Source organism: Corvus cornix, chromosome 3 (assembly GCF_000738735.6).
Source record: "Corvus cornix cornix isolate S_Up_H32 chromosome 3, ASM73873v5, whole genome shotgun sequence".
Taxonomy (NCBI): domain Eukaryota; kingdom Metazoa; phylum Chordata; class Aves; order Passeriformes; family Corvidae; genus Corvus; species Corvus cornix.
In genome coordinates this window covers 65946662-65968219 of record NC_047056.1, presented here as the reverse complement: position 1 = coordinate 65968219, position 21558 = coordinate 65946662, and the positions used below count along the sequence as shown (strand labels likewise).

At 39.8% G+C, this 21558-nt stretch overlaps 2 protein-coding genes across 2 annotated transcripts; one reads left to right on the top strand and one right to left on the bottom strand.

Moving 5' to 3' along the window:
- Positions 1–244: 244 nt before the first annotated feature.
- Positions 245–11142, top strand: RWDD1 (RWD domain containing 1). The gene is made up of 7 exons (XM_039570023.1): positions 245–409; positions 2089–2154; positions 3374–3504; positions 4520–4663; positions 5646–5778; positions 6915–6977; positions 8716–11142. The coding sequence occupies exons 1-7, from the start codon at positions 337–339 to the stop codon at positions 8826–8828; spliced, it is 723 nt and encodes a 240-aa protein (XP_039425957.1). The 5' UTR covers positions 245–336; the 3' UTR covers positions 8829–11142.
- On the bottom strand, positions 10203–21505 carry ZUP1 (zinc finger containing ubiquitin peptidase 1). The gene is given in 10 exon segments (XM_039570021.1): positions 10203–13063; positions 14079–14161; positions 14164–14295; positions 14631–14782; positions 15433–15601; positions 15909–16097; positions 17584–17752; positions 18488–18597; positions 19532–19648; positions 21155–21505. Coding segments are annotated over 9 exon segments (1134 nt in total). The 5' UTR covers positions 19614–19648; positions 21155–21505; the 3' UTR covers positions 10203–13015.
- Positions 21506–21558: the final 53 nt, after the last annotated feature.

The following is a 21558-nucleotide window of genomic DNA, read 5'->3' as shown; positions in this document are numbered from 1 at the left end:
TTAGCGCCACGCAGCGAGTGCTGGAATTAACTGAGCAGCGGGCACCGCGATTGTGAAAACGACCGGGGACGAGGCAAGCCAGCTCCGCACGCCCGCCCGCGCTCCCGCGCCGGCAGCTGCACCGCCTCCCTCTCTCCCTCCGTCCGCCGGTGCAGCCCAGCCCAGCCCAGCCCAGCGCAGCGCAGCCCATGGGCGGTATCCCCGCCTATCGCGAGCGCGAGGCATGCTAGGAAGGGCCGGGACGGCGCCGGGAGAACGCAGGCGCGGGCGGTGACGGGAGGAGGGGGCGGCGGCGTCGCGGTGCGGTCGGCCCATGGCCGTGGGCGGCGGGCCACGATGACCGACTACAGCGAGGAGCAGCGCAACGAGCTGGAGGCGCTGGAGTCCATCTACCCGGACTCGTTCACGGGTGCGGGGCCGCGCTCGCAGCCGGCCTGCGGGGGGGGGAGCGGGAGGCCGCGCCGGGGCTGCCGCCGGCCCCGCGGGGTTCGGAGCCGCGCGGCTTGGGTGGGTGCTCGGGATGCTGGTTCGCTTTCCCTGGCCGGGAAAAGCAGAGCGCTTGATGGCGCTTGTGGCCCGGTGCGAGGGCGCTGCCGCGTTTAGCGTCGTGGCACGGCAGCCAGCCCGGCGTGGGCAGCCGGTCCCGTGTGCTGGAAGGATGCTCTTCGGAGAAGCCTTTCAGAAGATGCGGCCCTAGGTGGGAATCGCGGAACTGGCTTGTGTGCCGACCGGTTTTCCTTTCTGGGAGCAAGCCTGTCGCGACCATAAGGCACGGGACGTTTTGGGGTGCTTAAAGGTGCTGTTTCCTCCGTAAATGTATTGCCACTACCTGCCTTATTCCATTGCAGGTGGAAAAAAGGCAAGCTTTAATTCCCTGGTGCAGCATGTTATATTGCTGAAACTTTGGTGTTGTGGATACATTGGTTTATCAGTTTTTCAGGCTTTTTAATTTACCATCAAATAATCAAGATTATCTACCATGCCGGTGAATCCAACATGATTTTTGGCATTCGGTATCCAAAGAATATTAACTGGAAAAATCGGGGCATTTTCTGTTTCCTCCCTGCACAGTATCTACCCTGCCTAGAGTTCCACAGTATCTTACTTGGCAGTAACTTCACCACACAGACGTTTGCCAAGTACCATTGCCCATTGCTTCTACCTGAAAATCTTTTCAGGTTTCCAGTTTTATGTTAAAGATTACTTAAAGGTATATGAATTGATGGTCTCTGGTAGCGGGGGATGCTGGATATCTGATACTGATACGGAAGTAATATTCTTTCATACTCTACTCTGATGCTTACTCAGAGTTATTGTTCACTCATTTAAGGTTTTTATGTCCAAGAGAAGAGGGAGGAATGAAGTAGTAGTACATTAGCAATTAGGCAGAATTCAGTTGATATTTGGAGAGCATGTACACTAATTTGGGCATAGGTTATAACAGTAATGCAGACCACTCCTTAGATGGGGATATGGTCTGCAGCTCACAATTGTGCAGTGAGGTTTTTAGCCTGTGAAACACAGGTGATTGCTCTTGCTATGTTGTGTTGTCTGTAACAGCTGCGTGGTGTCTGTCTTCTAGCTGCCTAATCACACACTTTCTTTCTAGTACATTGCTTGGTTAGTCGCATTTCTTACATTAAGCTGTCTTAAATATAGGTGCAGGCATACTGTAAAAATAGTCCAGAGTCAAGAGTGCACTGGATGCTCATCAGACACATCTAGCGCAGTAAAGCAAATTAGCTTTGGTAGTTTCCTGCACACAGTCACTGTGCTACCAGAAGTAGTTTGATTTGATTTGCACTTTCTGGAACAGTGAAAGTTCCAAAAATTTTTCCAAAAGTGAAACTTTTTGGTATTGTTTGATGATAGGTGGTCTCATTCAACGAGCACTCCAGGCATCACATCATATGGAAAATAGCTGTTAATTGAAAAGTATTATATTAATATGTTAAAAAGGCCCTAAATACTGTATCAAGAGCTTATTTTCTTCATCAGTCCTTGAGAAGTTCAGTTTTAGTGATGTGAAGAAGTAATTGTCTGATTTAAGGACTCTTTCCCTAACTTTTGCTGTTTTCCTTTGAACAGTATTGTCGGAAAAGCCAACAACTTTCACAATCACTGTGACATCTGAAGCTGGAGAAAATGATGAAAGTAAGTTGGTCAGGTCTTACTCAGAAACTTCTGTATATGTTCAAACCTAATTCTAACAGCAACAGCTACGTATGCCTCCACTTAAACCCTTGTAGGGGCCTGATACAGCAAACATTCCTTAGCAAATACAGTTCAAGGATTTGGGTGATCCTTGTTCAGTTTGCAGAAATGTTACGCTCTCTCACTATAGGACTGCTTTCTGCTGAATCGCAAAGGCTTTGTAGCATAGCTTCAAAAAGTATGGGTTGTCATCATCCTTGTAGTGGCTTACAGATATGTTGTGGGGGAATTTTTTTTCTGGCAACTGTGCCAGCCACGTGGGAGAGTTGAGTCTGTGTGCTGTGATTGTGCAGCTCTTAAGGAACAGTTCCAGAGCAGAAGGCTGTGGGTCCCAAGTCCCTGTGTATTTGTTAAGTACCAACAATTGCGTGGGCACATTGTAAGCAAGCCTTGCTCCAAGCAAGTTCAAAAGCTGCTATTCTGGATACTATAACAGAAGGAATAAACTGGCACTGTCTTGTTTCGTTTTAAAGGAGTAAGTCCTGCTTAGAGCAGGTGTCTGTGTTGAAGAGACTGCTGTGCTGCTGAGAACAGTGAGTCTGGAACTAAAGGAAAGCTTCTCCCTGGTGTTCTGGGAGGATGTGTAAAAGAACTTGATTCTTTTTTGCCCTGTTTCCATGTTACCCTGGCTCTGGGCAGCTTCAGATTGAATGCATTTTTCTTAGGCAGTTCTCTCCTTAATAACTTCTACTGGACATAGTGTCTGTGTCCACAGTGTGGAGCCCTGGAACCCAACACGGAGGTTGATACTCCAACGAGGTACACAGAATTTGAAGTGTTAATATGCTGAGATTTTCTCTAGTTCTGTTGTTAGGACTCTTCCCTGTTTTCCAGCTTTGAGTAGAATATGAGGGAGAGAGATTACTGCTGTAGTACCCGTCATACAGCAGAAGGTTTTTCAGTCTTACTAAAGACCTTTCAGACATGAGTAGGTTTTAATAGCTTGTGCAAGTGTAAACTTCATCGTCTTAATTTCTTTGAACTCTTGGGTTATGTTTAAATCTGTTCATATTGTTTTAACATCTGTGTAAGAAGACTGTTCCTTAAAGGCAAGAATATTTTATATTCTACAATCTTTAGGCTGTTGATGCAGTAGAAAAATACACAATTAAAGTTATACAGTTATCACCATAAGAATATGTGGTTTTTTATCTTGTAGCTGTCCAAACAACCCTTAAATTTACCTATAGAGAAAAATACCCTGATGAAACTCCACTGTATGAAATTGTCTCACAGGAGAATCTTGACGATAATGATGTCATGGACATAATAAAACTGCTAGAGCAGCAGGTAAGGAAAATGGAATATCTTCGTACAGCTTGATACCACTTTGCGCTTTGGCTGGAATTTCTCTCTCAAATCAGTTGTTCTCTGAGGTGTCTGCTACTGACCTGAAACCTGTTCCGTACCATAGGGACTGACTTTGAGGTTTGAGTTTGGTGAATGACATTATTGTGGTAGATTATGTTAATGAGGTAAGATACAGGGCTAATTCAGTGTATGCAGTAACATAGAATAATGAAATGGAAGTGCACTAGGGCTTCCCCTCTTTTCCACTTCTAGCTTAAAGTGAATTTGTTTCAGTGTATATATATTTCATATATATTTATGAAAATAAGCCACGTCAGTTTTGTTTGGAAATATTAAAAAATGTCACATTGATTCTTTTTAATAACATAACTGTTTGGGGGGTGGGGTGGATCTCATCAGCCTTTGGCATCAATGAGAGTGCATTGTGAAGGAAAGAAGGAAGCACTTCTTTGGTTTCAGGAATTCCTGACAAGTCCTCACTGCCTTGAAATTCCCATAATATGTTCAGTGGGCATTTTTTCATTTTCAGTTTACTTCATATAACCTTCCTTCCATCAGCTGATGTTTTTTTGGTTTTCCTGGGAAACTCACTTAAAAGGAGCATGTAATATTATTAAGGAATAAACTACTTCAGGAGAAGAAAGGTTCTGAGTGACTTGTCTCTTAGGATTTATGATATTCAAATTTTAGAGTTGTGTTTCTACTGTAGGTTTTGCTTTGTTCATGAGAAAGCCTTTCAGAAGATGTCTGTAATGTGCTGATAACCTGAACACAGACGTTCGTCTTTGTGTTTTGCTGCACACCCACTTGGGAATAACTAACTGGATTAACTGGCCAGCTGAATTTGAATTTTACAGTGAGCTTTTGTGACTGGTGCAGTGTGTCAGCTGTGCCTCTGCATTTGCACAATATCCTGCTTTCTAAACGTATTTATGCATTTGGTTGCTGAAGGTTTGAAGTTCTTGTGTTTAAAGTTGCCTTCTTTGTGTTGTAGGCAGAAGAAAATTTAGGAATGGTAATGATCTTCACTCTAGTCTCAGCAGTACAGGAGAAATTAAATGAAATAGTGGATCAAATAAAAACACGAAGAGAAGAGGAGAAGAAACAGAAAGAAAGAGAGGCAGAAGAAGAAGAGAAAGTATGTAAAATAATGTTTTCAACTAAAAAAGACTCTCCGCTTCTTTAAAATGCGTTGGCTTGATGAAGTAGCAGTTCGTAGCTGCAGTGAGAAAGGAACAGCTATGCCAAAGATTATATAATTGAAACTTAAGAAGATTGTTTAATGCATTTAAGTTATTTTTTTCCTTTTTTCTAAAGCAGTCTTTTTAGAGTCTAACTGCATGTTCACAGTCCCCTCTAGCATTACATCCTAAGGCAGGGATTTTTCCTACACAAAATCAGATTTGCTGTAGACAGTTTTTTGTTGGCAGAAAGGAATGGGGAGCAAAAAAGGCTGGAATATGTCATACTGCACACGGCCTCCATGGTTTGAGGAAGACTGTGTTCCTTGGTAGACTGAGTGGATAGGGTGGAAGCAGTGGGACCAGTCTTCAAGACTGGTCTGCCCTCCTGTAGAATAGTTTTACCATTTGTGGATTGTGCTGTGATAAGGCCAACTAATGAGTCTTCACTCACTTCCTGAGAAATAGGTGGAGGGTGATGGGACTTGGAAGGTTCTGTATTTCTGAAAATGGCAAAAAAAATCTGAGAAAAAATAATCCTTTTTTTCATGTTTCAACAAGGTAAAAGGGTTAATGTATTTTAATGGGCAGTATTTCAGTGTAGATTGCACTTAAGGGTTGATAAGAAGTGCTGCCTACTTATTGATAATACCTGTATTAGTGGGGAGCTGTGAACTACTGCACTTTGGGTCCAAAAGGAGTACGCAGGGTTCTTCCATGAGAGTTTACACCTCAGAATAGTTCCCTGAAGGGAGAGTCCCATGGCAAAAACCTTAAGAATGTGTTCTTTGTATATTCTCAGGATTAGGATTAATTTCTCAGCATACTTCACAGCAAGCAGTGCTTCTGGACTGTTGTAATTTAAATAATTAAGAGAATGCTCATCTTCACCTGTAGCTTTGCAAGTTGTGTTTACAGCCTTGTTTTCTGTTCTTTCAGCAACGTTTTCATGGCACTCCTGTTACCATTGAGAATTTCCTTAATTGGAAAGCCAAGTTTGATGCAGAGCTCCTAGAAATAAAACGGAAAAAGATGAAAGAAGAAGAACAGGCAGGCAAAAATAAGCTAAGTGGTATGTTTTAACACTGGTCATGAAGTGTCTGCAGTGGTACCAGACGATAATGACGAGTAATTTTTACACAGATGATAGGTCTTGGCATCCTGCTCCATAGTCTGCATGGCTTAGCTTTGAATTGGTTCTCCTGTGATGCTGGATCTACTTTTTAACTTGATTACCTGGAAAAAACATAACCAGTGTGGTCATGGTGCATCACTGTTCTGTTTTCTTCTCACTTCTGGCTAGTTTTGATGAAATTTGGCAGAGATGGAAATTTTAATGGCATTAAGTTTCATAAAAAGCTGTACAGGACAGGGGACATGCTTCATTCCTCTCTGAAGGGCATGCATTTGGGAATCTGCAATGATAAGGTAACAGAAATCAGGCTTCTGGTTTTTCTGTTCTTTAAAGTATTGTTAGTATGTGGTGTCTGTTTTCCTCTATACAGATGTAGTCTATAGAAGCTTCCCTTTCCAAAACCAAAACCAGGCTTATTCTTGGATGTTATTAGTGTAATTCCAGGATTACCTTGGACTCCAACCAGTCTTGTTTGTGGACGCTTACATAAGCAATGCAAATGTAGATGGAAGACAGGTGATTTATGTGGAAAGAGTCTTGAGCTTTTCTTCCTGTCCCTCCCAGTCAGAAAGGCTTCACTTTGTCTTCCGTGATGTTGCCTTCACTGCTCTCTGTGTGTGTGTGTGTAGGAGCTGGTGATTTGCGTGTAGATCCAAGTTGGTTTTTGAATGGGACAATATATGGAGAATGTGAAGGAGCTAATTCCTTTCCCAGTTCCCACAGAGGATTTCTTGTGGAATGCAAGATGAAGACTAAAGCAATAAGGACTGAACACAGGCTGTGGGGTGTAAATTTTTCTGACCCCCCCATTGTTAAAGTCTTAATAACATTACAGTGACCCATTTCACATGTAAGAGGAGGAAACTTGTTGGCTTGGATGAATCCTGGCTGAATTTAAAAAAAAAAAAAACCAGAATGGGGAGCTTACAGAAATGAGCAGTTAAAAAAAAAAAGACTGCTAGAATTGGTTAATTTGAGAAGACTAAAATACATGTGCTGACTCTTGTTGCCTTAGGTTGATCATTGTTTCAGAACTGTACTTGCTTATGTATTATTTTTTATTTTATTTCTAGGTAAACAGCTGTTTGAAATGGATCACAACCTTGACACCTCTGACATCCAGTTCTTGGAGGAAGGTAAATTTTTATTTTATTCCACAAATGAAAGGCAGTGGCTTAAAATAGGTCAAAATTCCTAAGCAAAATTTTCTGACTTAACATCTTACATCAGAATCACTTTTACATTGGAAGAACTTTCTGAGAAGTACTGTTTTGCAGAGTGACCAGAAGTGATTTTAACTTTTCTCAAAAACAAAACCTTTTCAAGATGATAAAGTGTATTTATTAGCAGCCTTGTGGTTGAGTTGATCTTATTTCCATTGCTTCTATTCAAATGAATGGACTGGAAGAAAACCAAAAAAAGAAAAGCAAAAACAAAACAAAAAACCCCAACACAACCCTGATTTTTGTTTCTTTCTTTTTTTTCTAATAGCCAGCCTTCTCACCCCAGATTTCAAGCACAGGTCTTAAAGTTCTGTCACCTTCTCTCTGAACCTCAACACCAATAGTAAACATCTTGCAGGTCAAAATAAATGCTATTTGCTTCTGTGCAACCCAGTTCTTCTTCCTGGTTTGTGCATATGTTCCTGTTACCTTACCTAAAATACTGACCTGGTGCCAGATGGAAATTTTGTAAGCCTGTGCCAGAAAAATGTTAAACTTGGAAAACCAGTTGTAGATAAAGCATATAAAACTACTTACAGTAATATACCTATTTAATTTGCTGTACTGCTTTTTAGTACCCTAGTTTAAAATATCTGAGTTTTGAGGTAAGAGAGTTCTTTAATGCAGCCGCATGATGGTAGCACAAAATACAGGTGAAAGAGAGTCAAGATTCTTCTCTGCAAGTAACAATTTTAAAAAAAGTTTATGAATGTCAGTGAGTATGAACTTGAAATGGTAGTAATGGGGAAGTTTAGTTTCTTTTACAGGGAATAATTTAGTCTTGTCTTCCTCCAAAATACCTAAAGTGAAGATGGTTTGTTGATGGTACATTTGCCTGCCTCAAGGGAGGAACAGATGTCTACCTGGGCTCTGTGCCCAAATGATTCAGGATTAATACATTAATTTGTAATCCTGTTGCTACTGGTGAACAAAAACTCCCATTCTTATTGCTGGCTGCATTCTATCATAGATACAGCAGGTTACTAACATTATTTTGATATTACAGTAGCATGTACTACTGTTTTTCAGAGGATAATGGCATTATCTTGTAAAGGTGCTTTGAAATCCAGTGAAATCGTAGAACCTTTATTTGGTGGCCAGAAGATGTCACTGTTGATAAATAAAAATAAAATAGTAGGAGTCCTCAAGTTTTATCCTTGGGTCACCAGCATCTTTCAGAAGAAAATGAGAAAGAAGGCAAAGCTTCATCTTGCTTGTAAAATTAAAATCTGAAATCAAATGTGTGTATGTCAGCATATGGCGTGTAAGGGATTTTTTATGAACCCTGTGCATTTATCTCACTGGGATAGCAGTAATTATTCCAGCTGTGAGGTCCTGAGCTCCTACTTCGACTGTCCTGGGGAGAAAGGATCTCTGCTTCTGGTAAATGTCAATGTTAATTTTGTGTTCCCAGTGAATTCCTGCACAACATTTCTCTTGATTAGGTTTTGATGCAAGGGAAAAAAAAACTTCACTTTAGCTGTGAAAAGATAAAATGTGGCATTTACTTTTCCATATCTGATGTATAAAAAACCAAGTAAGTTAGCAACCACCTACATTGAAGAACTAGTATGAAAAAGTCTTGTGTGTTTTGTTGTTGTTACTGTTTTCCTTGTTGCATGAAAATAAAGTATCTTTCTGTTCCTTACAGCTGGAAACAATGTGGAGGTTGATGAATCTTTATTCCAAGAAATGGATGATTTAGAATTGGAGGATGAAGAGGATGACCCTGATTACAACCCTGTTAATTTAGATAGTGATTAGACTTACTTGAACTGATTCTGTCATCAGTATGGACATACATAAGGAGAGAGGGGCAGGCAGGAAAGCCACAGCATCTGTGGTTTTAGTAATGTGTATTGTTTTTCTTTTTTCTTAATTTTTTTTTTCCAAAGAAAAAAACAAAATATTTTAAATCCAGGAGAATGGTCTTCTGATGACTTTCACTATAAATAAATTTACTTTAATATTTCAAATGAAAAATTTGAGAAATGTTGATCTGTCTGCAAACACTTTTCTATTTTCTCTCATTTTTTTCCTTCCCACTTCTGTAATTGTCCTTTGAAGAGATGCGGCAACATGCAAGATGGAAAGATGTTACAGCAAGCACTAAACACACCTGCATCTGAATGCTGAGCAGCTGTTCTGCTGTCTTCCACCTGGGATAAACATGGGCAGCTTTGGTGAATAAAAGGGATCACATACTATGCAGTTACTTATTTTTGTTTCTTCCTCCTGTGGAATTTTTTAATAATTCAGGTCAGTTCTGGTGCCCCAATTTATCAGCTGTAGATAGACAGCACTAGTCACCTTTGTTGGATAGCCTTATTAAAGTTTAATGGAAACCATTTCTATACAATTAGAGTAAAATTTTTTGCCATAGTCATGAATAATATTTTCAAAATGGCAAGTTCAAGTCAGTAGGGGAAAAATACCAGTGTTAAGTCCTCTTGAAGTTCGGTTGATTCGTTCAGCGAGGGTTTGGGTTTTTTTGAATGTCTGCATCAATGAACTTCTACGAAAAATCAAAACCCATCCTAGGAAGATCAGTTTGCTTTTGGCAGCAGACTGTGTGGAAACACTATGAGTGGAGTGCACATTACAGCACCAGGGTTTATAGAGTGCTTTATAGGTTTGAATGTAACTGGTGTAGTTTTGGAAGCATCTTGTTGGCAGCCTGTGAAGGTTAGCACAGAATGCAGTAAAGCTACACATCAACTTGGGGATGTTACCCATCCTGCAGAGTTACTTCTGGAGCTAACAGATGTTAAGACTCCTCCCTTACCACCTCCAAAAAGCCCAAACACTGCAAGAACTGCGATGTTTAAACATGCTGTGTTTGAAACTGCAGCGCTGGAAGGATGATGGTGTCAAGAGACAGCTTTCCAAATAGAGACGGGCACCTCAATGATTAAACACTGTGTGCTGAATTTTAAACACTGTTAGTAGACTGCCTTAACTGTGCCAGCTTCAGTCTTTGAAGAGGGTTGCACTAAAGTGTCACATTGCTTAGAGGAATAACACATTTATTAATTTTAGTATTTGAAAATTCCATATTCAAAATGAGAAGTTTAATTACTGAAATAAGTTAATGGTGTGTAAGTTTCTCTGCTCATGCTGCTTGAGAATATCTGTTTAGGATGAACTCCTTTAACCTGTTTTTTTTCTTTTTTTTTTATTCAAGATGAATGAATTTCTAGTAGATAGAAATAAGCGTTCAAGTACCCTGTAAATACTTTTATAAATTAACCATGTGCCTTTGTTCCTACTGTCCTCCCTTTGATCTTTTTAATTTTGGCTACTAAGAACTCTAGATAAGCATCTAGGTCTCAATGATAATGTTGTATGTTTCAAAGCAATAAGCAGGATCTGTGCTCCAGCAGTTACCAAATACATTAAAAATGTAACGAGCTAATGTGATATTAAATAGTGTCTTTTCCAAAGATAGAGTTGGATTGAAAGCTTCATAGTTACTACATCCAGCTGCCTGTGTAATTGCTAGGATACTTTAAAATGCTCTTCAGCACTGAACTTTATTTATTTCTGGTATGTCTTACTCAGCTGCATAAAACCCCATTTAATTCCTAAGGCTGCTTTCCATTTCTAGCTATGTTTAAAACTGGCGCTTTTTCATAAAACGAGTGAATTGGATCTCTTTAAATTTGGACTGAATCCAAGAATGCTGTGTAGTCTGTGCAAATGTGGTAAGCAGAAAATTTTCCAAGCAGATCACTGATAAGTCATCTACATACAAATGAAAGTTTCTCATGAATTTTATTGCTAGAATAATGAAATTTTCTAGTCTGTTTTCACACTAACATATTTATTGGTTTTCATGCAGAGAAAGCTTAAAAAATGTTAAAATTATGTAAAACAAGTTAAAACATGAAAATGTGTTTTTGCTGTTATAGTTCAAAGCAGAGGAAATAATAAGGGTTGAAGTGACAAAAAATTGCATAAAGTCTGTTCCTCCAGGTATTTGGAAGAAGTTTTAGTGATTCAATCTGAACTGCAGATTTGTTTTAGCTTTGTTAGCAGTTAACATCTGTGAAATAAAAGGGAATTTGACTGAAAGTAAGCTTGGCTCTATGTGTGTGTTACTTTGCTGAAGTGAACAGAGAGAAGGGTTTTTTTGGTGGAAAAAATTTAGGTGGGGTATTTAAATTTGCATATGTACTTTGGATTAGACTGAAAACTAATTCTTAATAATTGAATAAAATCTCATTCATGAACTTTTACAGAATTACAGTAATTTAAAATCCTGGTGCTGACAATCTTCCTGGTATATTGTTCTTATAACTGCCTCAGTCCAATGCATGCACTGTAAGGCATGGAGGGAGGCAAGAGTGAGTTGCAACGCTGCACCATGACCAGAGTGAATTTAGTTTTGAACATGCTGGCTGTTTTGAATAGTTGGTGCCTGAGCTCTGTTAAAATTCAGAGGATGGTGCCTACCACATGAAGATGCTGTGGGTAAAATTTCAAGCATGCTGCAAAGCCTAGGATTTTACATCCAAATTATGATTGCATTATTGGCATATCATCTTTTCTTTCCTTCCATCTATTTCACATGCATTACAGACCAGGGCTAATAAGGGAGCTGATAGTCCCCCAATTCCCAGGAACTCTGACCCCAGTCTGAGCCCCTCTAGTGTCCTAAAGTATTTAAACCTTTCACAGCTCAAAGGCTTCTACATACCTGCTGAAAGTATTTGCATAACTATTTAATTTCATGCATACTTCAAAAAAAAAATAAATCAGTGATTTATGGGTTGTAATATCTTTACATGTCCATGTGCTTCACTACTTCCAGAAACTACAAGTTCTTATTGCCAGAGCACATTAAACATGAGAGAAACAGGTTACTGGTAAGGCTCTTACACTTGTATTTAGGTGTCAGCATAGAAGAGTCTAAATGAAAGGGATGTATCTAAGCTCCAGTTACAATAACTGGATGCTCTGGCATGATACAGCTGCTAAAGCAAAGATAGCCTGTGCTACCTGCAACACTCTCCACCATCCCTCCCAGCCTCCAGCTACCCTCCTGGAGGGGCAGGGCTCTTATATTCAACTAGAGCAGCACATTCTAGGTACAGTAAAGTGCCTCAAACGCCCAAGATACTTGTTTCAGCAGACAGCTCCAGTCTCTTAAATGGCATTAACCCTGCACAACAGAGCCACTAGTCAAAAGGCAGTCCGAATGTCCTTTTGGGATATACATTATAAAACATACAAAAAGTAGAAATTTTTTAAAAAGGATGAAGATGGAATAAACACTTTTAAAAAATATATTAATTTTATTCATTCATGGTACAAAAGGAATATTTTCTTCCTCTACCCCAAAGGATTGTCTTGCACACCACCTAAAGCACACACGCTCTATTCTGGACACCGCTTTCTTAGAGCTCTTAGCCAATGCCAACACTGATCCACCTCCTAAGCACACGTGTTCATGTTTAAAAGTGATACATCTAGAGAAGCCAGCTAACTGACAAGAAGTTCACTAGTAAACTAATCCCTGGTGGAACACACTGAATTGTGAAGAAACAGAAGACTGGTCACAGTGGCAGCACAAACACACAGAGGTAAACCATGACCAGGAACTCCAATTAAGTAGCTCCATAGTATCTTTATCCACTGCTCACTGACAACAGTGCATAACTTGCTACAAGACAGTAGGTGTTGCTAATTTAAGCAACTAAGAAAATAACACATTTTCTAGTAAGACAAGGAACACAATACTTCAGAGTTACAATTGTATCAGGATGCCAGAGTTTTGACTGAACACAAAAACTACAGGTTTACTCCAGTGTTGTCCTTCCTCAGAGCTCCCAAGCATTTTTGGGGACATAGTTTAAGTAAGTCTAAAAATTGTTGAGTTAGGGTCCACAGTCCAGCAGTTTAATGTTTTGCACCCAGCAAGTTCCAAAAGCAGGTTACAAAGGTATCCTTTAAGGTATCTTCTCTGATGTTAAGACCTGAGAAGCACGGCAGCGAGCCTAAAAACAGGTGGGGAGAGAGGAAAAGTACTTTAATTAACGAAACCGGCACTTTAAAGAGCTTCTTCCAAATTAGTAGTTTAGCAATCTTAACGAGTATAAGGGGTTACATTTCATCTTAATTAAATGGGAGCTTCCAAGACAACACTAAACAAGTGGTATTTATAAATATAAATCAAATCTTTGAAAAGAAAAAAAATAAAGTGGCAAACAAAAAAAAATTGAACACCACCCACCCCCGTGAAATCCCAAACAACACTGACTCCTGAATTTTAAGGCTTTTTCCAGTAGGAGGAGAGAATGCCCATGTTTCACTGATATTTCTGACATGTTCAGGACCAGAAAACACTTCATACAATACCTCATTTCAACATACACATTAAATATAGCTGAGCTAGTGATTCAGTTGCCAGTTATTTCATAGTCTAAATAAAAGTGTGTCCTGAAGCTTGAACATGCTGAACAGTGTTGATAAGACACCACAGAATTGGAACATGGGTCCTCAGAATGAATTTGTTAGTGTAGGAAAGAAAAAAGCTTCAGAAACAAAAACCATATCTGGCACTCAGCTGAAAACTTCTAAGGTCTTTACTGCCCAAGTCAAACACATGGATAAGGTTTATAAAAATTTCAACAGCTCAAACCTCTGAACATAATTTTGCACTATGAGTGTTTGTAAATAACATACATGCTCACAGTCAGTTATTTAGGAGAATACCTTGTAAAAAAATGAAAAGTTTAAAAAAGCCTAATTTACACCTGCAAACAGCTGAAAGCTTCATACAAGACTTAGAATCTTTGTCTGTTGTATCAAGGTGGCATCCATTTATAAGCAAAATGTTTTTGGTTTTGATATCCTGGGATTATATAAGCAGAAAGCAGGAGAGAAAGAGAACAAGGAAAGTGAAGAGATGCAAAAAATCCACCATGCAACCATATATGCATATGCATTCAAAGAAGAGATGCAGATGGTCTTAAATTTTCACAAACACAAACTGTTCTCTGAGATACTTACAGCTTTCTCTTCCAAAGAGAGCACCCCATCTACAGCCACTATCTGGTATTGCTTTTCTTTTAGGCTACCCACAAATTTAGTAGTTTGAGACCAGTTCCATCACTGTTTTGTTTCAGCAGTTTCTGCATTTCTTGGGAAGAACATCCCGGGTCAAACAGTAGCAAACATAAGCTTTTGTTCTTCTTCTCTTCTATTCCAACAACAGTACGACTATGACCTAATACCAAAACAAAGTTTCAGTACTTTAAAAACACATAAATCCCATTTACTTCCTTATAACATACGACTGATTTTCAGATCAAGGAAGGCATTACTCAAATTTTAAGAAGATAGTTATAAGAGTACATGTCAAAAAGCTGAGATCCCAATCACATTCAGCTCTTCCATCCAACAAAAACACAAACTTTAATGTTGCTCTTACTAAATAGGAAAATTACAGGAAATAAAGTCATGCCTTCAATTCAATGAAGAACTAAAAAATGGTGCTCTGAACTGCAGTACGTATAAAGAGGGATAGAGAATACTAAGAAACCAGCATATTGTGACACTGACCTTGATGTTGCAAGTAGATAGGTGGCTTGGAAGTACACACCACCTTTGCACCACCTTCATTATCTGTAGAATAGTAATGCAAAATCCACTCGAACAAACGAGGGTGTGTACCCATAGGGCCAGTGGGTTTGTGAAAGTCAATGATTTGGCACCTGCAAAACATTGAGAATGAAAACAACAATATAATTTCAAGCAGGTTGCTTGTTAAATCAATTTTTTCACCTCTGGGTCCCTTCCTCCTGCACCAAGTGGTCCCTACTACTTTTTTACTTTTTAATACAGGAGGAGGGGACACATAATTACAAAGCAACATAACGTGTACTGTCCCCAACTGGAAAATTTATTACATAACAAAGTAAATACTACTCTATTCAATCTAACAAGAACTTGTGAAACTTGCAAAAATTAATGTCACATGTTTTTGTATGTGATACATGTACACTAGAGAATCCAGTTAAAAGCCATAGAAAACAGCTGAAATTCAGATTCTTCTTGAGAAGAAACTTTTAGAGAAATCAAGTTTTTAATCAATGCTTTAATTTACACATATGTGGCATAATTCAGCATCAAGTCTCAATGATCTAAACAGTTACTCAGTTTACGTACGTCCTGTAAGTAGTTGTATGTACCTACAAGTAGTTACACAGCTTCATGCTGCATTAAATCAGATCTGTTTATATATTAGTTAAATTTAGTCACTAAGGTGGCTTTGTCATCACACAGTTGGGAATTCTAAACTTTAAAGGTACAGCAGTTAAATCAGCTGTTGAGAATAACAACAACAACAAGAAGCAATATTTACTTTATCCTGAGGCTGGTTAACAGTGAATAAATTTCACATGCTCCTATCCATGCTTTGGAACCATGTAATCTGTTGTTGAAGTGAGATGCCCCATGAGGATCAAAACCTTCTCTCCAGGCATCTTCAATCATGGACTGAATCTTTGGTATACTAGGAATTAGCGTAGTACCTGGAACAGAAAAGCTTTTGAATTGTTGTTACAGGGATTGAAAGTGTATTAACTAAAAATATTCAGTTTCTTTTATAAGAGGCAGTTGATGTTACAAAGATGCACCAAAAAGACCAAAGGTAAAACTTTAACCATATCATGTCTTGCCAGTATTCACCTCTGACTCTTTCACATTAAGTTCCAGTGGTGTAACAACCATTTAATAGGTACCATTGACCTTGTAAGACTTGCTGTGTAAATGAAAAGGCAAAACATCAGTCAGCAGGTTGTCATCCAAGGTACGTGGAACAAACATTTTGTTTAATACCTCTCAGGCAGTCGTTGTAGAAGCTGTTTTGCAACAGTGAGGAAAGGAGCATTTGGAAATTCCTATAACCACAACCCCAGCCTCTGTCACCCAAAGATGAGTGGAAGTGATCTACTCCTGCTGACAGCCACACGTGTCTCACATCTTTGCTCTCATTCTGATAGTACTTGCACAATGCTTCAATTACTCCTAAAGGAAGACAAAATAAAAGGTTTATCTGTAAAATGAACTACAGAATCCACCAGAAGAGTCCCTCCCCAACTTGGAACAGACATAGATTAATACAATTTATTTTAAAACTTCTATGTGACCCTATGCTACATTTAGAACCCAAGTCACAGAACTGAACCTATTTCATTTCAGTGGTCTTTACTTTGATGAATTTATGTACTATGAAGCTTTCAAAACTAAATCTATTTTTTAACTATTGCTATACAACGATTATTTTAAATTAAACAGCTTGGACTAAATTATAAACTGTGATAGTCACAGGAACTATTATAATGATACAGAAAAAGTACGTCACCAATAAAGCGTTCCTACGCCCCTGCAACCTCTAGTACAACAACTCCTTAAAAACATGGCAATACTTATGCATACTATGTAAATTTTTTATTTCCCCCCATATTATTTTTCTTGGAGAAACTAAGGGGGGGGGGGGGGAAAGAATTGCACTTCTTGAGAATTGAACTGTAAATTACTGAAAATTGAATTTGAGAATTACTGTAAATATTTTAAAATAATCCTCCTGCAGGATATTCCAAGCTCTCCTTTGTTACATGAAAGAATATGCTTGGGAATGCTCTCTCCAATTCATATATGTAAATCCTCAAAGCCCCTTTATTGCCATGTTGTTGTGAAGAGAATTATTCCATAGTCACCACAAATTATTTTCTAAGAACCTTTCTGAAATCTAAATCATTACCAAGAATGAAAACTTTGAGTTATTTCCATGCAGTCCATTTGACAGAAGAAATTTTATTTTACCTGTCAAGAACCAAGTGGATATTTTGTAAGCCAGAACCACTAGCAGTAGGCTAAAAGACCTTGGAACTGTCTTGGAAAGTAAAGACAAGGGAGCTTTTTGAAAGGAACACAGAAATCCACCTGCCCTGTGTTTTTGCACCAACCATAAAACATTTAAAAGAAGATGCATCAAGTAGATGTCCACTCCTTGAAGTCCTCTCTTGGACTTTGTAATCAGATGAACATTGTGCTTACTTGCAACCAGCTTACACAGTTTAACAATTAACAGAAACACAAGACAAAAAGCTGCTGTAAATTTGAACAGCTACACTGGATTAGGAACCAATGAGTGCTAATCAGTAAACAAGCATAGAGTCAAGGGCAACCAGCTTGTAATAAGACATTTGCATCTTCTGATACATACTGCACTTGTGCCCTTAACCAGACAACTTGGTTCCAAGGTTACATTAAAAAAAATACCAACAAAAAACCAGCCTTCAGATTAGAATACAGATCAAAATATACCAAGCCTTAATTTCCTTATTAGTTTAGGACTATTACAATATAGATTGAGCCAGAAAATAAGGTTTAGAGCTAGGACACAACCAATACTAAACAATGATTTATATGTTTTGTTAAAGACTGGTTTGGTCACTACAATCTAGGTCTAGAAAGTACAGTTTTAGATGTATAATTTCACCATCTTTACCTGAGGTCTTTGTTTTCCCATCATCTACACCAGAAGCCAAACTTTCCATCATGTCAGCTTTTCTCTTATGATATTCAAAGGGCTGCATCCTTCCTCTATCAACTTCTCTTTCCATATTCCTCAGAAATTGCTGCTTGAAGCCACCAGAATTATCCAAACCATACTGTCTCTGTTAGGGAGGGAATGTGCATGATTTAAATCACATTTTTAAAATTCGTCTTTTGTGCATGCAGTTTCTCAAAATCACTATCAGTACCTTTTAAAGATGGTGAGACATAAAAACTTCAGAATTACAATTATTTTAGAGCTGAAGACTAAGCTTCATTCCTGAATATGAATGTGGGACTAGGAAAGCCACACCTGGAAGAGCAGGTACATCTCTCTCCTCCCTCTTTGGCAGAGCCACTGGCACAGAGGCAGTCTGGCAAGGAGGTAGTGACAGTGGGAAGTGAGTTACCAGGGCTGTGAGATGGGAGACAGAGGGAAGCAGGACTGGGAGCAGCTGATGGTATTCTGGTAGAGGACAGCCATTCTAGCAGGGAATATGCCCCAGGCTGCATTGCAAGGCAGAGCTCTAGAGCTGGGTGGTGCACAAGCAGCAGGTGTGCTGGGAGAGCAGAACACCAAGCACAGGGAGCAGCCAGCCCCATCCTGAACCAGCACCACTCAAAACAGTAAAGCCAAGTAGCTCAAGGCTGTCATGTCCAGTACCTCTGCCAGGATCAACATTGCCATGAGACTGAATTTGCTTCCAACCCACCCCTGCACCATTACCTCAACACAGACTATGTGACTTGCACAGGTCTGATTTGGTAAGGCCATTCCAGGACATTACAATTCCAAGATACTCAGCTTCTAAAGGCACAACTGTTTGCAAGTTTACCACTTAGAAACAATAGCGTACCTGCAGCTTTTTAAATTCTTCCCTCTCTCGCTTCTCTTCGTCTGATCTCTGCCGTTCATCTTCTTCAGTTTGGAGTCGCTGAGCCAGTTCTAGATCTCTAATGTTTCCGCCTACCCCAGAGTAACATTCCAAAGTGAGGGGACTTGGTCAGGAGCTTAGTAACGCTTTGAGGGATCATTTGTTTAATTTTTCAAGATTCCTTTCTAAGCAGACATATGTAAACATGACTGGGCATTAATTTCAGGAGATGCACCCCACGTTATTTTGAGCTATTAGCAATGAACACTGAACAGGACTGACTGCATTGAGTCTACCAAGACTCAGACTCTTGACTTGGACAAAGTTTATGCAGCTACTGGAGCAAATACTGCATGTACCTCTAGCACTGAGAAGACAGCTTTTGTTTACAGTGTTTCACTTCATTGTTAGCAAGAAGTCACAGTTCCTTTACTACCACACTTGTTAGCTTCTAGGACCATTGCCAGCAGTCTCAAAAGGAAGTGACAAAAATTCACAATCAGAAAACTGAATAGGGAATTGCTAGGATTCTGTTAGCTATATTATAAAATAAAATCAATTTTGATTTTTTACTTTAACACTATGACTAACGAATCAGCAAATTATTTGCAGAAAAGGATTGAGAAAAAAAATTAAGTTTTCATAAGCTATCAATTGTCAACTCATCACAGTGGAACATGCCATTGTAAACTCCATCTATGTAAACCTTTTATAGAGCTAGAAAAACAAATATGTAATGCTGCTGTCTTTTAAACATTTTTTGCTCTAAGTTTTTCTTTTGGCTAACATGCAGTTCATTTACTTAACAACCACACATAGACAAAGATTTCTTTTAGCACGGTAATTAAGTTGAGCACTTGGGCAAGTGATAAGACCTAACTGTGTTAACATCACTATACACGGGTCCAGTTCCTTTTAAATACAGAAATATCTATTTTAAATTTTGTGTGAGATTCTATACTACAACCTGCAAATATTTGCAAAAGCTTTCAAGTATTATTATCAAGCCTGTATCCTTTCATGTACCTTCTAAAAAGCTATGTTCCTCTAAGTGTAAATCCACGTGTTCTTCAAGAATCTGAATGTTTGTACAGGTAAGACTACACATAGGACATTCATATAGCTGTTCACCATTTCCTGTGTCTGAAAAAGAAATGCAGTTTCTTGATTAATGCAATTCCTGTGGTTTTTGTGAGAATCATCCCCTGATTGATATACACCCTAAGACATATACACAGTAATGAAGTTTGTGTTGCCATTGAAATTCCCCAATTAAAGGCAGAAATTCTACACAGCTGTTGCTCTCCTAACCACTTAAGAATTTGTATCTAAATATGCAAAAATTTTAAGACATATTTTCCTTCTTTCAATTAAGTTTTTCCCCATTTAGCTTACAGATCATAATTTGCTATGGTAATGTATGTATCAAGAAATGCTTAGACTGAAATACCAAACCATAAATAAAAAGACAGTTCTGCTAACAGAAGAACATTTGCTTACAAAAATTTAACATTCACGTAATAACAGAGCAGTTGGTGGGCTGAAAGAAAAAAAAGTGCTGCCATTCTTATTTTGCTGGTCTTCCTGCATTTCCTCAAATAACACTCTTTCTGCAGTTTTAGTATTATTATTGAGGGTACCACATAGTATAGGTAAAGTTCAAAAGGATTTTTAGAGATCATCCAGTCCCTGGTAGAATGGCCAAATTAAATAGAGTAAGTTACACACAACTTTTCCCAGTCATTTTTTTTTTTACAGTTCCAAGTATAGACTCTCCACAAACTCTCCAGAGAACATATTCTAGTGTTTGACCATTCTCACAGGAAAAAGAAGTGTTCTTGCATTTAAATGGCACTCCTCGAGTTTTGATTTGTGCCTGCTGCTTGCTGTCCTGTCACTGAGAACCACAGACAAGTGCCCGACTCCATCTTTACTACTCTCCTCTTGAGTCCCTAGATTTTATCTGCATCTTCCTCGGTTCACAAAACACAAGAATTGATATCCTGTGTTAGCAGTTTCTGGAAGGCATTTATCCCAGCTAAATGTTTATGGCTGGTTGGAAGAAAACTTCGTGGTATAATCATCTAAATTCACCAGCGGCATTTAAGGTAACGCTGCAAACATGCTAGTTTTCTGAAATATGCTAAATACATAAAAATCAAAACACTCTTAAAACAACTGCTTTTAAAGTAGAAACTGGCATGCAGGCAAGTAAATTATTCAACCTCTGTATTATTTGCACCCATGGAAGTAAAGTGTTCAATGCAACGACCTCGGGATGGGATGGGTGCGTTGTGGGTTTGCTAATAAGAACATTTTAATCACAGATTATGCGGTGCGGTTGATTGCACTGGCACATTTTGCATCCTAATTATCGTTTTAGTCCGTATGCATAGCTTGCTACATCACAAACGCTAGTCTTCCAGGCGTATTACTCACTAGCAGAGATGCCACATTTAAGCTCCTGAAATAACTACGGCCAGTAACTTCGGCCAGTTAGTCAAAATAAAATTCTGATTCACGCCTAAAATAAAATACAGTATCTAAATACATAACTACTTCCTTTGCTCCAACTTTATCGCCGGCCGGTTCTCCGTAGCCACCCCCGATGCCCGCGGGGGCATCCCCCCGCCTCCCGCCGCCGCTCACCTCCGCCCGGGGCGCCCAGCAGGTGCCCGTGCCGCGCCCTGACGTGCTCCTCCAGCTCCCGTCCCGCCGCCTCCCCGCAGAACGGGCACTCGGGCAGTGCCTCGGGCCGGCGGGAGCCCGGCGGGCCGGCTCCGGGTGGGCCATCTGGATGTGCCGGCGGAGCTCGTCGCAGCCCGCGGCGGTGGCGGGGCAGAGCGGGCAGCGGGGCTGGCGGCGGCACAGGGACGGGCGACGCAGGTCCCGCCTGGCCGCCGCCTCGGAGGGCAGCGCCTGCCCGCACACGTCGCACAGCACCATCGGGGCGCCGCGGGCACCGAGCTCCCTTCCCGGCGCTCCCTTCCCGCCCAGCGCGCCTCGCGCCCCGCCCCCGTGCGCACTTCCCGCTGGGGAAGCGCCGTTCCCCG